General features: G+C 49.2%; 2 protein-coding genes and 1 long non-coding RNA gene across 14 annotated transcripts in view; 1 reads left to right on the forward strand and 2 right to left on the reverse strand.

Moving 5' to 3' along the window:
* MAPKAP1 (MAPK associated protein 1) overlaps positions 1–532 on the reverse strand; it is a 106,479-nt gene extending 105,947 nt beyond the window's left edge. For both annotated transcript variants that reach the window (XM_075112674.1, XM_075112673.1), the window contains exon 1: positions 442–532. The gene's annotated coding sequence lies outside the window, so the exon portion shown is untranslated. The remainder of the gene's footprint in view (positions 1–441) is intronic.
* A 366-nt stretch (positions 533–898) lies between these two features.
* On the reverse strand, positions 899–3,152 carry LOC142065651 (uncharacterized). Its single transcript, XR_012663471.1, has 2 exons — positions 2,839–3,152; positions 899–1,444 (listed from the first exon to the last, which is right to left on the reverse strand). It is a non-coding gene; the product is annotated as an uncharacterized LOC142065651 (long non-coding RNA).
* A 407-nt stretch (positions 3,153–3,559) lies between these two features.
* Positions 3,560–16,130, forward strand: part of PBX3 (PBX homeobox 3) — a 114,168-nt gene continuing 101,597 nt past the window's right edge. For 6 of the 11 annotated variants that reach the window (XM_075112621.1, XM_075112626.1, XM_075112628.1 and 3 more), the window contains exons 1-2: positions 4,461–4,777; positions 5,684–5,757. In XM_075112621.1, the coding sequence (XP_074968722.1) occupies positions 4,581–4,777; positions 5,684–5,757 (271 nt within the window). In that variant the 5' untranslated portion in view covers positions 4,461–4,580. Of the gene's footprint in view, positions 3,772–4,460; positions 4,778–5,683; positions 5,758–16,130 lie in introns of those variants that run through there. The other 5 variants (XM_075112629.1, XM_075112631.1, XM_075112630.1 and 2 more) reach the window with 4 other exon arrangements.

Here is a 16,130-nt window from a genome sequence, read left to right on the forward strand (position 1 = left end):
TCGGGCCGGCGCGTTCCCAGCGCGGCCCCGGACGCCCCTCACCCGCCGCGGGCTTCGCCGTACGCCGCGCACCGCCCTCACCCGCTTCTCCCTGCGAGCTTTGCTGCCCGGCGCCCACCGGCCCCGCTCCCGCCTCGCCCCCGGAGCGGCGGCGGCCGGAGCTCTCGGAGCTCCCGGGGCAGCGGGCAGGCCTGGCGCCGCCGCTCCGGGGGCCGCGGGTGCTGTCCCTCCCAGGCCCGGGGCTCCCGCCTCGCCAAGACAGGGGACGGCGTCCCGCAGGCTTTCACTTGAAGAAACACAGGCGGGGCGGCAGCGCGGGGCGCCGGTGCCCCGGCCGGGAAGCGGCACCCCCCGGAGAGCCACCGGGCGAGCAGCCGGGCCCCGGCCCGCCCCTCCGCGACACGCACCGGGGCGAGGAGCCCCCCATGACTCCGCACTTACAGGCTGTGCCGCCGCTCCGTCGGGCCGCGCCGCGCCGGGCCGGGCCGGGCCGGGCCGGGCGCCGCCGCCTCCGCCGCCGGCGGGCCGGGGCAGCCGCTGCCGGGGCCGCCGCGGGACGGGGAGCGCTGGGCCGCGCCGCGACCCGGAAGTGCCGCCCCCGGAAGTGCGGCGGCGGGGCCGCGCGCATGCGGGCGGCGCAAGGGCCGGGAGCGGAGCGGGGCCGAGCGGGGCGGTGGGGACCCGGCCCGGCCCCGGCCCGCAGCGGCTGCAGGGCGGCCCCGCCCGCGCCTCACCCGCGGCCAGGCGGCGGCTCCGGGGCGGTGCTCGGTGCCTCACGGCGCCTCACGGCGCGCCTCGCCCAGCGGCGGCACCGGGGCGGCCCGGCGGGAGCGCCGCACCTCATGGCGGGGCGCCCCGGGGGCACGGTCGGTAACAAACCTTCCGTGGAAACGTGATAAAAGCTCCTCAGAAACGCCTTTTTGAGTTTTAATGAAGAAACCCGCAGTAGCCGCCCCGTGAGCCGTGGTGCGCGTTGCAAGTGCAGAAGCAGGGTGCTGTCTGAGGTCCCGCCGGCTTTATTCCCAAATTCACCAGGTTTCCCTGGTTTGGCACGTTGTGGGACTGTATCTGTGGGTCTGAACCAAACCCTCCACAGAGCGGTGGGTGTGCAGGCTTAAGCAAAAGTAACTTGCAAGAGTAATGAACCACGCTGGCAGTGGTTAAAGCCCTGAGAAGCGTCCCACCGGGTTAGAGCGGCGCTCACACCGGCACCCCGCCTAGCTCACCTGTGGTCTCAGCACGGAGGATGGCAGGTGCTGCGTGGAGCGAGCAGGTGAGCCCAGCCACCCTCCGCTCACCTCACACCGCCTCCTCGCCTGGGCTGGAGCCGTTCCTGGGTGCTGCCAGGGCTCGCTTCCCGGTCGGTGTCTGTCCGGGGCCTCTCGGCTATGCATTTGTGTCAGCCTGTTTCGGACTTGCTGGTGAGGTCTGCCTCCGCCACCTCCTGTGGAAATAACGGGACGATATGTGTTAATTCCTCAGCAAACCCCGACCGTGTGGTCTCTCAACAGCTGTCCAACAAAAAGCAACCTTTAAAAGGGACGGTGCAGGACAGTGACAAGCACGGCCCAGAGTGCCGCTGGAGGCCCCTGAGCAGGGACGAGTGTGTGATGCTGCAAAGGGCAGGCGTGCACGGCTGGCGGCTGTGGCTGAGTGAAGGCAGGGCACTGGAGCTGCTCCAGCAAGTGGCAGGTCATGAGCAGCACGAGGCCACGACCAGGAGGCACAGCGGAGCGCAGAGAGCCCTTCTCCAGCAGCCATCTCATGCTGTAATTACTCAACTCAGCCTCATAAACCAGTAGAAAAAAAAAACCCAGAGGAGCAGCTTCCCGCTGATGTGGCGAGGCGAGCGGGTCGCCATGGGGTGAGGGGAGCACCGGAGCTGGCGGAGGGAGGGAAGGACGGGAGCGCCATCCCGTTAGTTTCAGTGCCAGGAGGGCATTAGAACTGCTCATCTCTCCCGTGAAACTTTGCCCTCAGTGGGCAAATGCAAACTGATCTGCGAAATAGTCAGAGGAATAGTGATAAAAAAGATCTTTGGAGTAGCATTCTTAATAAAGCTGGCTGAGACTAAGAGCATGTTTGCTCAGCCCAGAGATGGTACAAGAGGTACAAGTAATCAAGATGGACAGTAACTGAAATTTGCACGAACACGCCAGTTGCTTGGGGGGATGGTAAAAGCGTAGTTACGTTAACCAGCAGTAACCCGCAACATTTAAAACAATGTAACCCCAGTGAGAGGCGGTTAAGGGTTCCAAATCAAAGAGATGACATCCAAGTTACGGTCCTGAGTGAAGGTACTATGATGGTGATGTCAACCGTGATTGAGAGAAGAGGCAAGCGGAAGCCAAGGAGAGAGATTAAGAGCTCCGTTTTAGCCACGCTGAGTCAAGAGTTGTCAGCCATACATCCACGAAATGTCACAGACGAGGATGAGATTTTAGTTTGGACATGACTTCTTTCAACTGAAACTGTCCATCACGGGTAAAGTATATACAACAAATTAAGTACTGCTTTAATTCCTACCGTGGCTCTTTATCGGCGTGATACAGGTGGCTTTTGCGGCCTTGCGAGGTCTCTCTAGCAATAGTTTTGTCACACACTACTTAAAACATGAGGAAAATTGATCAAAATTAAACTAAGTTCCCCTCCATGTTCACTTGGGGCAGGGGTTACACGCCAGGACAATTCAGGGGTGGGGGGTGGCCATGATCTAAATAGAACCCCTTCATAGAATGAAGTCTTAATTACTCTCAATACATGCTTTTCTTTTTTCCCCCTCTTCACACTTTCGGCCGTCTGTGCATACATGCAAAAAAAGGGAGTTGAAATAAAAACCTTGGTTCCGAAGCGGCACCCTCTAAAGCCCAGCTCCTTGAGCCAGGAACCCCTTGAAGGCTCCCGCCTCGGGACAGGCCTTGTGCGCCGGGAGGGCGCTCGGGGCACGGCGGGCTGAGGACAACGGGCGGCCCGCCTCACAGCGGGGCCGGGGCCGCGCCATCCCGCGGCCCGCCTCCGCCGCACGGCCGCGGCTCCCGGCTCGGGGCCGCCCCAGGCCGAGGCCGGCGGGGACACGGCGCAGGGAGGCGAGCCCTCGGCCCCGGGGTTACCATAGCAACGGAGGGGCGGGGCCGCAGCGGCGGTCGCCCCGCCACGTGACCGTTCGAACGGCCCAATCAGAAGTTTCTCAGCTGGGGGGCGGGGCCTGCGCGAGGGCAGGCGGGCGCGGTACCGCCCCGCGCTCGCCGAGTGGCCGGCGCCGCCGTCGGCTCCCGCCCCCCGCGCGCGGCGATTGGCCGCCGCTCCCGGCCGAGGCCGCCCCCCGCTTCCCGGCGCGGTGGGGGGTGGGTCTCCTCCGCCGCCCCCGCCGCCGCCGCCGTCGCCGCTATGCCCGGCGGGAGGGCGACCCCGGCGAGCCGGACCCCGTGAGGCGGGCGGCCCCGGGCGGGGCGGCCCGGCGGCGGCGACGGCGGCGGCCCCGCCCGGCGGGGAGGGGCGGGGCGGGGCGCGGGGAGGGGCGGCGCGGCGTCCCGCGGGAGGGGCGGGGCGGGGCGGGGCCGGGGGCGGTGCGCGGCGGGCTCCGCGTCCCTCTCGCGCGCGGCCGCTCTCCTCCTTCACAGGGTGACACGTCTGCGGTGAGTGAGTGGCGTTGGCAGGCTGTCAATCCCTCACCGGAGCGGCCATCAAACAACATAAAACACACACAGGCACCGGGCGGCGGGGCTCATAAATTCCGGCGGGCTGATATTTTTGCACATTGCTTTGCAGAGAGTGTGTAATTAATTTTTTTACAGTTCTTTCCCCGTTATTTCCGCTCTTTTCTTTGCACAAGTTCAAACTTTTGATTGCTGCTGTTTTACCCCCCCTTGCACAGACTCGGGATCATTTGTTATTTTTGGGGGGGGGAGGGCGATTAATTTTTTTTTTCCCCCTGTGATTGTGTTTTCTTGGCTTTTTTTTATGTTGCAATTTGGGGGTGGGGGTGTTCGCCTGGTTTGTTGTGGTTTTTGCTGTTTGCCACCCTCCTAACTTCTTAAGGATTTGAAAGCGAGGTTTTTTTTTTTTTTTGCTTTTGTATTTTTTTTTTAATTTTGCCTTTTTGCAAAGAAGATTTTTGGACAAGTGGGGAAAGTCATAAAAAGCAACAATAAAAATTTAAAAAAACAGGGGAGGAAAAAAATCCCAAAACTAACCCCAAACCAAACAAGCTTTGGAGGAAGATTGTACCAAGAAAAGAAAACTGCAAAGAAACCTTATCGAGTCATTTATCCGAGCCACAAATATGATGATGATGAAAGAAGATTGTAACTAAAGAAGAGAGTGATTTACTGCACGGGGAAGGAGAAGAGAGTGGAATAAACAGCTGAGATCCGGTCAAACACAAATACCGATTTTTTTGTTGTTGTCGGTGTCTCGCCTGGCGTTCCTCCCCTCCGCCCCCGCTGCCCCGGTCGCGGTGTGCGTGTGCCGGAGCGGGGCCGGGAGCGCGGAGCCGGGACTGAGCCGAGCCGGGGCCGAGCGGAGCCCGGGGCCGAGCGGAGCCGCCGCCCCCACGCCCGGCCGGGCCGCGGCCGGAGGCGATGGACGATCAGTCCCGGATGCTGCAGACCCTGGCCGGCGTGAACCTGGCCGGCCACTCGGTGCAGGGGGGCATGGCCCTGCCGCCTCCCCACGGGCACGACGGGGCAGACGGCGACGGCAGGAAGCAGGACATCGGCGACATCCTCCATCAGATCATGACCATCACTGACCAAAGCCTGGATGAGGCACAAGCAAAGTTGGTTTCGTCTAATTAAACCTTGTCTCTTTTTCTTTTTTTTTTTCTTTTTTTTTTTTTTGGTGTGTGTGCGTGTGGTTTTTGTTTCTCTCCCTCCTGCTCCTCTGCGGGGACCCGGAGTCTCGCAATTAGAGCAACTTCTCGGTGCCGTAGGAGAAATTGCAAGCGGCCAGGGCAGAGCCAAAGTTGCTATTTAATGATTTAAAAAAAAATATATAAAATAAATAAATAAGTATGCGATGCCTAAGCCGCCGCTGCGGACCGCGGGAGGCTGTGGCTGCTCCCTGGTCCCTTGGACGCTGTCCGGCGGACACCGGCCTTGGAGCTGCCGTCTGTCCGTCCGTCCGCCCGTCCGTCGGGCGGCTCCGCGCTCCCCCTCAGAGCGCAACTTTTTTTTTCCTTCTTTTTTTCCCTCCCTTCCTTTCTTTCCCTCCTTGCCTCCCTGCCCCCGAAGTGGCGGCGGATGAATTACAAACCTGACAAGATATTGCTGAGGGGAGGGGGGCGGGGGGGTGGGGGGGAGAGAGCAAACCATGGCTGTTTTAAATCACAATAAATAAAAAAACAAAGAATATTAACTCTGGAAGCCCCCCCCCCCCCAAATCTCCTTAATAAATCAGTTGTAATATCGCAGGACGAATCGTACTGGAGACGGGGGGGGTGTGTGATTTATGCCCCTCGTTCGGGCGGCATTTGCACAAAGATAATTCGGTGTAAAAGTCAAGAGGGAAAAGAGGGAAGGAGAGACCCGGCCCCGCGGCCCCCTCCTCCGCCCGCGGCCCCGCGGCCCGGCGGGCAAGGGAAGGGGAGGGAGGGTGTTACGAGGAGACGGGGATCCTTCTCGGGGAAGGCGCCATGTTGCTAAAACGCCGCGTTAACCGCTATGTACTCTCTGCTCTCTTTCAGAAAACACGCACTGAACTGCCACAGGATGAAACCCGCCTTGTTCAGTGTCCTCTGCGAGATCAAGGAGAAAACAGGTAAGGGCCGCCCGCGCCGCCGCCGCCGCAGCCATCTTGATCCCTCCCTTCCTTCCACACGCCGCTGCCCGCCGGCGGGGACGGGGACGGTGCCGGCCCGCCGCCGCCCCTCACGCCGCCGGAGCGGGGGGACGGGCACGGCCGGCCCGGCGGGGGGTGCCGGCCCGCCCGGCCGAGCTGAGGAGCCCGCCGGCCCTGCCCGCCGGCGGCCGGCTCAGGCTGCCCGGCTGCGAAATGGCGCGGTGGAGAATCCCCCGCCGCTCTCCTCACAGCTCCGGAGCTGCCCCGCTGCCGCCCGCGCTGCCTTTTCAACCGGCAGGACACTTCGCGAAAAATACTTGTCAGATCTGTGTTACACCATTTTTTCCTCTCGTCCTCTCCCCGGGACGCGTAGCACGCAGCGGGGACGATAAACTTTGTGAGGGTGCGCGCTGCCCAGCTTTGGGGAGAGCGGAGCTGGACCCTGTCAGCAGAGCAGGGGAAGGAGACTTGCAGAGAGACCCCGAGGAGTGCCAAGTGATGGATGCCTTGACCCCAGATTTGTGCAGGCAACAGCGAAGCTTGAGTTGCTGTTGGGCGATAGTGTTCCAAATGCCAAAAATTTTCATCTCAAAAGTACAAAAAAATATTTTTTTCTACATTAATGCGGCACTGCTAAACTCCATGGGTTTTTTTAGAGGCATTTCAGGGGATTTTTTGCAATTTTTTCGTGTCACTGAATTTACAGAGGTTTTTTTTTTAAATAAGAAAATTTGCAAAGTAGTCTGCTTTGTATTGTGAGAACAAGAACATTCATGATCTGGCTTTAAAAATAGATGCGTGCATTGGCTGGCTTTTCAACTATATTTGATATTCAGTCACGTTCCCCTTAATTGCACGCTGAAAAAATAAAGACTGTAGACGAAAACAACAAACGTGAAATCATTGCAAATCTCAGCTGAGAAGCCCAAAAGTGCACAGTTCTCAGTAAATTATGGTGCTTTATGTCCAAGGGTTTCTTTGCTACCGGGGATCCACTTCAGTTTCTGCTGACAGCTAAGCACTAGGGTATTGACTGTGTTGTGAATATTAAGATTGATTCTGCTTTATATTGCATTATATTACCCGGGATAAGGGGAATGATCCCCCTTCCGCCCTCCCTCCCCACCTACCTACGTTGTGCCTCGATCAGCTCGTAACCCCTTTCCGTCCTTCTTTGGCTTCTGTTTGGTTTCTGCCTTGCCCTAAACTTTTTGCCTGTCCTGCTCCGGGAGCCAGCCAAGCAACCTGTCCTCGATGTTCAGACATTTTGCGGCCGGCAGATTTCAATTAAGGAGGCAGGCATAGGTCCTGCGATCACTTTATTTGCAGAGGGCTTAGCCTCGCTGTTTTGAAAGGAAAGTGTAGTCAACCACATGTCAGAGGTGAGCTGTGAAGAAAAACCCAAGTCCGTTCAGCGGCGGGGATTACTGGCAGAGGTTGTTTGGTGAGGCCACCGCCGGCTTGGAGGCGAGAGGGAACCTGACAAGAGACTTTGTGGTCTGAAACGTTTCAGGGTGTTTCGGTGATAACCTGTAAGTTGGGATCCTGCCTTTGTGCTGCAAGTAGTCGAGCCAAGTTTGCAAGTTATCTCTTTTGTGAAATCCCTGAGAACCAACAAAGAGTGAAGGCGTCCGCCTGCCCAAAGGCAAGATCCTGCCAGCCCCGGCAGCACGGGAGGGACAGGATTAATGCACCGGGTGATTGATGGGAGATGAATCCACACCCCCACCAAAAACTGTTCCCGGAGGGGGACCTTCACTCAGGGTCTCCCAGTTGAGGCAAAATGTCTGTGTAGGCTTTAGTTAGGGTGCTAAAGCAAAGAAAACGTGGAGATAAATTCTGGCGTATTTTCTGGAAGCTGTTTTCGTAGGAAATGGCTCTAACAATTCTGAACTGGAAGGATGAACGGTCTGAGACGCAATTAAAGCAGAGGTTCCCCCCCCCCCGCCTTTCCCCCGGGTACTCTGCATTGTCTTGTGGTCCGAGTAGTTAAATCCGCCTGCAACTGGGTCGGGCGCCGGTATTTAATTCTTTTTAATCAGAACCAAAGTTTACCTTGGTGTTGGCGTGGGAATTGCCGTGATGGCTTTATCGCTACCTTCTGTGAGAAGGACGAGAGGTGAGGAGGGAGACCGTAGCCTATACATAAAGCGTAATTGCAGTCATGTCTCTTCTGAAATAAATAATGTAATATTGAAGTCATTTCTGTATTGAATTATGTACTTTTTTTATATTTTAGTAGTTTTCAGTACGGTCAGCAAGGACTTTGTGAGGCTGGTCGTGAGAGAACACGTAGAGGAATCCTCAGTTTAAGTAGAGCAACTCTATCCCTCTCCCGCAAGGGTTAATGAATGCATCACATTTTTAAAAGCCTCTCTCTCACTTAGGGTTAGGAGCTGAAGATTCCTCCCCCCCCCGTGAGGTATTTACCACGTACAAAGCAAATCACTGAGCTTACTGAATTTAGCCTGACATTTCTTTTTTAACATTTTAACATTTTAAAAAAGTGCTGCATAATACATTTAAGAGCTTTATGGATATTAATAGATACGTGCATTCTTAGAGGCAACCACAAGGTAGCATGGTTTTCATAAAGAAACTGCCACTTACTTCTTTAATTAGTTCAAAGAAAAAATGATACCCAAAGTTCTATAGAAGCCCCTCCAATAAAATATGAAGACAAGCGAGAGCCTGTTGACGCTGCTTTGCTGTGTTTTACCCGTTCTCTGAGGTGTCGCTTGGAAGCGTTAAAGTTGCATTCTTGATGCGCGCTCACATCTGTTGCATACCTGTGTGACAATCTGTCTCCTTACGCGTCTTCCAGCAGGAATCAAAAACTGATTCGCGCCTTTGTTGTTTTTTTTTTTTTGATAGCTCGTTTTTACACACTAAAAATCCTTCAGATTTGTAATTTGATTAAGCCTCCATTAGGACGTTGCTATACCTGAGGTACTGGTTATTCTCATAGAGATAGAAATGAAAACATATTAATTCTTACGGTCTTAAAATGGTTAGGGAATTGCAATTATTTCCCAATGGAATGACATATGATTAGGTCCTGGACTGTGTTGGTAGATGATTTGGTTTTTTGCCTTTAAAAATAATTTGTATAGATAGGAACACAGGTTTATAAAAACGTCTGAATGCATGTGCATGTATGCGTACACGTATACATCTATTTATTTATTTCTGTAAGTCCAACAGAAACAATGATAGCTGCCAACCAAAGCCTAATTTACTGTCACCACAAACCCTAAATAGCATTCATTTACTAGTAAAGCCTAATAGCATACATGATGGTTTGCCAGATTTGTGGCCTTTGTGAGGCTTATAAGCAGGACTGACTTGGGAAGATCATAAAACTTAATGAACTTCTCGACTGCAGGAGGTGTCCGCAGGGGAAGAGAAAGGCCTGCTTGGCTGGTTGGGCTGGTTGAACTATTTTTTATGTCTAAAGAGAGAGGAGGAAAATGTTCATTAAGAATGTTCTCCCCTTGTGCGGAGTTTTGTGTTAAAGAATGAAAAAAAAAAAAAAGACGACACGGAAACCAGAGGAATAGTGGCGTTAACCACGGGGTTAATTTCTTGCTGTTCGCCATGTAAGCTAAAACCTTTATTTTTATTGCTACAACTGTAAATAGCCATACGATGCCATTCCGATGATGAAAGGGCTGTATCGTGCCCTTACTTGCTGCAAAGCTCCTTATTGATGAAAATGGCCCGACTCTTTCAGGAACGCCCCTTGTCAATATGCTGCAAAATCTGTAAACCGCCTGCTAGGTAACTCGTTCGAGAAGGGCTTGCTTTTTGCCTCGTCTGCTAGCAGAATTTGAAAGCGTTAACCCCTTTCTTCACTCTGGTTATTCAGAAATTGGATCGCAGGACTTTTCCCTCGCACTGCACACATTTCAACTTCTCACTGTTTGTAAACTGTGGTTTAGTGCCAACAACTTGCAATAATATATAATGATAGGCAGTCCTGGCAATCCGGTCTGAATGTTCAGGGATTCAAATGGAACAATGAAATGGCCCTGATAGCATACGTGTATACATGTGTATGTGTGCACCTATGTATGTTAGCTATTTTCTGCATATCAGCCGTGATGTTATTGTTATTCAGTTCAGCTATTTAAAATATCTACGTGCAGTCCTGGTGCTTTTTTCAAACGGCTAAATGCGTATTTTTGGTTTACCCTGACTACATACGGAAGCAAGCACTGTGTGTTTCTGTGCGTACATCTTTTCTTCAGTTTAAACTGTTTAGCTTTTGTTTCCTTTCTCATGCTTCAGTATCCAAGATTCTTCACTGAACCATTGGTTATATTTTTGATTATTTTTTATTTTTTTAAATTGTCAGCAAATGTATTACAAATGGTGACATGCAGTAGAATGTTAGGTCATTTACACTGTCCTTATGGCAGGGACGTTGCTTTTCTTTGTAAATGTTCTACTAGGAAAAAAAAAACCTGAATAAAGTGTCTTGATTGTCATTTGATCATCTGTTTCAAACGCATTCATTAGCAAAATCCTATTTCTCGGGTGGATTTCTAACAGGGTACTTCTCTGGTTAAGGAAACGGGCGGCTTTGGTGATTATTTTCATGAGATAAATTCATGGTACTTTGTCTTACAGAACCTGTAACTACACCGTACCTTTAGCCCTTACCATTGTTAGTGCTCCGTGCTATATTTAAATAACAATCTTCATGTCGATTACCAGGATCAGTGTTTCCAGATATTTTTTCCACCCTCTTCACCCCCTCTGTGGAGGATAAATTTGGACCTGCTTGTCAATACTAATTTGACTAGGAGCAGGGATTTGTTTTATTTTATAGCTATTTTTCATGTCCTTAATTTTATTTTTGAATTTGACACATTTGCGTGCCTATCTGAAAATACTAAATTATGTGAGTTACTGTGTGGTGTATTTTAGGATGCTTGTTGTAAGTTAAGGAATTTTTGCATTCAGAGATAAATTATTATAATAGCGGGTAGTGAATGCAAAAGAGGTTTGGTTTTTTTTTTTTTAACAGGATTTAACACATTTATCAAGCTTTATTCCTGCAGCTTTCAATGAAAAAGTTGTATGATATGGATATTATGCTGTCTTTTTTCAATTTAAATATTGATTTGTGTGAAACATTAATATAATGATATTTGCAGTCTACCGTAGACAAATATAAGCAGAATTAGACATACTAAATGGTTACAAATGTAACGCAGTATTTAAATACATACGAAGGCTATATTGATAATTATGTAGTAGAGCGCGAGAGAGTCCAGTTTGTATCTGTCCTCAATTTTTAGACTGTTTTTCAATTCCTGGCACATCACGCGTGTGATGGTTCGATGAATATTTTTATGAATAGCAGGCGTGCATACTGAATCCGTGTACGAGTGCGTCCAAATCAGCGGAGCCCCGAGCGGAGTTTTCCCATCCTGGTATCATTGGTAGAATTAGATGTAGCTGTTTGTAGTCCACGAATTGACACCCTGAGAAGAATGCTTTGTTTGTTTTCTCAGCAGTCATGTTTAATGCTATTCGCTTATCAAGGTGATCAGCATGGTTCAGATAACACATGCCTGACACAGCCTGCCTTTTTTCACCATCATGTTGACCTTTTGTCACATTTGCTTTTCTCTGGTAGGCAATTCATGTCTTTAAGTATGAATGGAGTAAATAATTCACATCAATATTTAATATAAATTATTAAAGTTTCTGTCAGCTCTTATAGTTCATGCTTTTATAAAGTTGGAGTAGTTCATCAGCCAAACAGATGAATTGTGCTTCTCAGCTGGACATTAGAGCTCCTCCATAATGCTGTCTTTACAGTGGAAGTAAACAGGGAATTAAATGTGAAAGGAAAGGAAGCCTGGTACTTGAACTCCCTATATTTTTCAATAATGCACATTCTTTAGGAAGCTTCAAAGTACTAGATAAATATCCATCATAATTTATTCTGTTATTTCCATACTTTTCCCCCCCCCCCCTTCGTGTTGCAAACAGAAATGTAGAAAACCCCACTGACCCCGGCTTTTTCTTCTACTCTTTGTTGCTTGCCTTCCGTCAGTGCTCCAGCTCCCTTCTGGGGTTTGGGTGGGTGCACTAGTGTTGGGGTTTTTTGGGTTGGGGTTTTTTTTTCACTTAATATTCTTTTCTGTTTTTAAAGATTGATGGCGAGCACTAAGGCGATGAAGTTTCAGGGTTTTTTAGTCCTCGTTTAGAAATTAGAGTTTACATTTTGCAAAGCGACCTGGGATTGGAAGTAGATTCTGAAAATATTTTTTAAAGAGAGAAATGGTGTGATGTCCGATGGTAACAGCTGAAACGTATTTCTTGCTTCAAGAACTGGATAAAAATAGCATGTTTTGCATATTGTAAAAATCATTATGCACTTACTTTAATTTTATCCTATTTTAGGTATTTTGCTTCAAATTCTTTTGTTAACGATCCGTTCAATGCATGTTGCTCAGTCATAAGAACTTGTAGCAATATATGAATCACTGACTATCATGCGTCCTACAAATCAATCACTTGGAAAGGGGGGTGGTTTTGTACCATGTGTTTACAGGTCAAAACCTTTTGCTATACTTAAGTCATGCATCAACGTTCAAAGCTAATCTCTCATGCCTCATTGTCCAGCAGGTGGCTTTTCCATATATTTTTAAAATTTTTAATTATTTATTGTAAGTGGAAAATGGAATTTAATGTTCTCCTGATTGCTTTTTTTTAGAGCAACAACGGTTTTTCAGTATCTTCTGCTGTATATGATAGGGTCAATGAAAGCATCTAGAGATCTTCAAGTACACAATCTAAATTAAGATTCTAAACAGGCATTACAGATGCTGGTAACTTTGGCAATTATCATTTTGTTTGGTGAACAGTAGTAAAACAGTGTGCGGTAAAAGTGTTTAGAGAGAGAGGATAAATAAATTGAACAGTTTTGCAATGCAAAGTGGTTTGTGGTGTTTTTGAGGATTTCTTGGCTCTTGCTTAACTGCTATTGTGAAGCCTGGAGCAGATTTTCCCATTGCTAATGCCCTAGAAGTATTAATTCACTTTGATATGCTAATTAGAGGGCATTATGCAAGAAATGAGATTAAGTGGCAGCATGAAGCCATTTGCCTGTCAGTAAATTGAGAGCTTTAGCATCAGGAGGAGCTTTGTTTTTTCTGAGTTTCTCTTGGTTTTGCATATAAATAAAATTGATTGAAAGGTCTAGAGAAGCTTCTAGAACATTGGTGGTTCTTTTTCTCCTTCTATGATTATTTAAACTTCATGTTAAAGCCTTTCTCTGAATATTAATTGATCTAATGGGAGATACTGAACATGAAGAATTTCATTGTATTCTCAGTTACTGTATCTTAACAAAAGGAAAGTATTAGAATTCTTTGTGTCATCTGATTTTTGTGGTATTATTTTAGATATATCTTACAGCTTTGTATTGTAACGTCCCTGGCTGCTAACCGCTCCTGCGCCGAGAACTGTATCTGCGTGGAGGTATTTTTGCCAGTTCTGCTGGTTTTGGGATTGGGATAATGAGGGCCCAACCAGCTGAAGTCAAATGGTCAGCTCGGATTCCTGGCCGATGGGGCCCTGGACATTTATCACCCCCACTCACTCGCAGCATTTCCCATCATTTCTTATGTAAATCACACATATATTTTCCTTCATTTAGGGAGGAAGGGTTGTAATATTGACCATAGATTTTATTCAACTGCCAGAAACTGTGTTAAAGTAACATTAAGGGATTGACTTACAGCCATAAGAGCGAGGAAATTTGGAGTTAATAGTTAAACTCTGCCCTTAACTCAACTCATTGAACCTATTTATTAGAGCATATACGATACGTAAGATCACTGTGCCGAGACCTCTGCAGTATTAGGATGCTCTGGGATGACTCAAAGATGAGAGTTTCTGATGTCGTTCAAATTTTCCTGGTGGCTTTTTTTTGTGCGTGTGTGGTTTTTATTCAGCCTCGGAGTTGCTTTACTACAGTTTCGTGGTTAGTTTCCTTTTTATAATACTGTTTAAAAAAATATCAGAGAAGAGATTCTGGAAATTGAACAAAAATTTATCAAAAAATAAAACAAAACCAAACCGACCCAAGCCTCTCTAGTCCTCTTTGCCTGAGTGCCTGCAGAGTGTTGGCTCTTTGCGTGCCCATCTTTTCCACAGGCTGTTGTTGCAAAGTCGATCAGGGGAGTAGTGCTAGAGTGTGATGGTGCTTGTTATGAGCCCCAATAGTTATTTAAAAGAAAGGAAAAAGGATAAAAAAAATGCCCCAGAGCTCTGTGCGGGGGCTGTTCATGGTAGATGCACATGGTCTCCCTGATCCTGGCAGCTGAAGTCTATCACTGTTGGGAAATTTTTAACATGAACCACATAAGACACAAACCGCCGCGGTTTCCCCAGAGCCACAGGGGTTTTCACGTCAGCGCAGGACAAGTGGCACGTGCGCTGCGGGTCCCTGCCCGCTCTTCCCTGCCCTCGGCACCCGCGGGAGCTGCCAGCCCTCTCCATCCACCCTCCCTGCTCTTCATCAACAGAGTCCGTAGCGGGGTTTTCACTTAAAGCGTGGTGTCCCTGGTTGTCCTCAGTTCCCAAGAGCTCCTGCACTGGTTGGCCCAGAGAATCTGATCAGGAATTTATAACCCAGAAGCTTTGGTTACCATAGTGAACCATTTTGATACTGGGAAGAACAACATAGCACCTGAAGCTGCAAAATCAGGTCTTGTCACGGAAAGCAAAAAAGGCATCACTGGTCTCCAGCTGCCATTTTTCAGTTTCACATTCTTGAACAAAAGAACTAAATAATGAAAATGTTCTGTGGCCAACCTTAACTCTCTCGGTACCACTAGACCCCCGACGGCATTGTTTCGGGAGGAGTGGGTGCTGGAGGTGAAAGCCTGGTGTTTCTGGGTTTGACTCCTGATGCTGCTGTTGACTTGAGAAGAAAAAGCCTTCCTCCCACCCGAGCGAGGAGAGGTGCGGTGACCTCGGCGGGAGCAAGCCCGGGGCTCGGCCACCGCCTTGCTGACGTGAATGCAAGAGCTCACTTTTCCTATCTTTAAAATGGGAATGTTATCCATCAGATTTTTTTTTTGGGGTGAAGATTGTGTTATGTTGGTGCTATGTTTTGAAAAGGAATAAGTTTATCAAGTATTTGGGTATAACTAAAATTGTTACATAAGAAGTAATCTATGAGCACTTTATCTACTTTATTCCAATCGCGGCGAGCCTAAGTGGAGCCTTCCCTCTTGGAGATGAAGAGATTAGGCCTTCCTTAGACTTCTACTTTTCTTGCCTTTCATTAGGATTGTTTGTTTTCCTAATCCATGGTTAGACCTCTAGCAAAAGGGTTTTCTGGCTTGGTAGTCAGCTTGGTACGGAAAGGGACAGTTTGCTCACCGTAGAGGGGATTGCAGGCAGGATGTTCGCAGGCTGGATGGCAGACTTGAAAGGGCATTTAAAGCATGCTTTCACATATCTGCTGATTAAAGAAGGAAGTGTGCTTTTAGTGAGGTTTGTAATTACAGAACACCCAAACGTTTGCTTATTTTGTTTCAGGTGAGATCCTGGTGGCATGATTGACTGTCACTAGTAAGAACAAGTTACAGTAGATTGTGCAATGATTCTTATTTGACTTCAAGGATGTATTTATTACCATTTTTGAACAAATTATACTAACATGAAAAGTTGTGGAAATGATTGTGCACTAGATGAGGTGATACATTACAGGAGTGGTTGCGTTTATGGAGCTTTATGCTGAGGTTTTCTCAGAAATTATAGCACAGTCCTGTCACTATAAAACCCGGTGATACAGTTGGTAATAACATGCAGTGGAGGTATTTTTAGGATTTCACTTGTTATTCAAATAGAGTGGGGACTATCAGTTTTCCTACCTCGTATTTCTTTCCTTTGTTGTGCTGGGTGAAGAGGGAAGAGGGGAAGGAAAGCCGAGGGCGGCAGAGCGGGCGCCTGGTGTGGGGTACCGCAGCCCTGCCGGGTCTGGCTGGTGCCACCGGCTCCGGGCGCAGGGCGGCCGAGGCATCGGCACCGCGGCGGCTCCTCGGGCGCCCAGCGCTCGCGCGGGACGGCGGGGGAAATTCCGCCTTCCGCACGCAGCTGAGGATTTTTGTTGTGAATTATTTCTTACTTCCTCTCCACTTGTTAGGGCAGTGACGTGATATCGATATGGAGCTTGGGAACTTATTGACTTGTTGGTTCTTGACCTTTTGACTGTGACCAAGTATAGAAATTGAATGTCTGAAAATTAAATGATAGACTCTATATACATAAATTCTTGGATGTCAGTGTATTACATGAACTAATTTTGGTTTACCTAAATT

Source organism: Phalacrocorax aristotelis, chromosome 17 (genome assembly GCF_949628215.1).
Source record: "Phalacrocorax aristotelis chromosome 17, bGulAri2.1, whole genome shotgun sequence".
In the NCBI taxonomy this organism is placed as follows: Eukaryota; Metazoa; Chordata; class Aves; order Suliformes; family Phalacrocoracidae; genus Phalacrocorax; species Phalacrocorax aristotelis.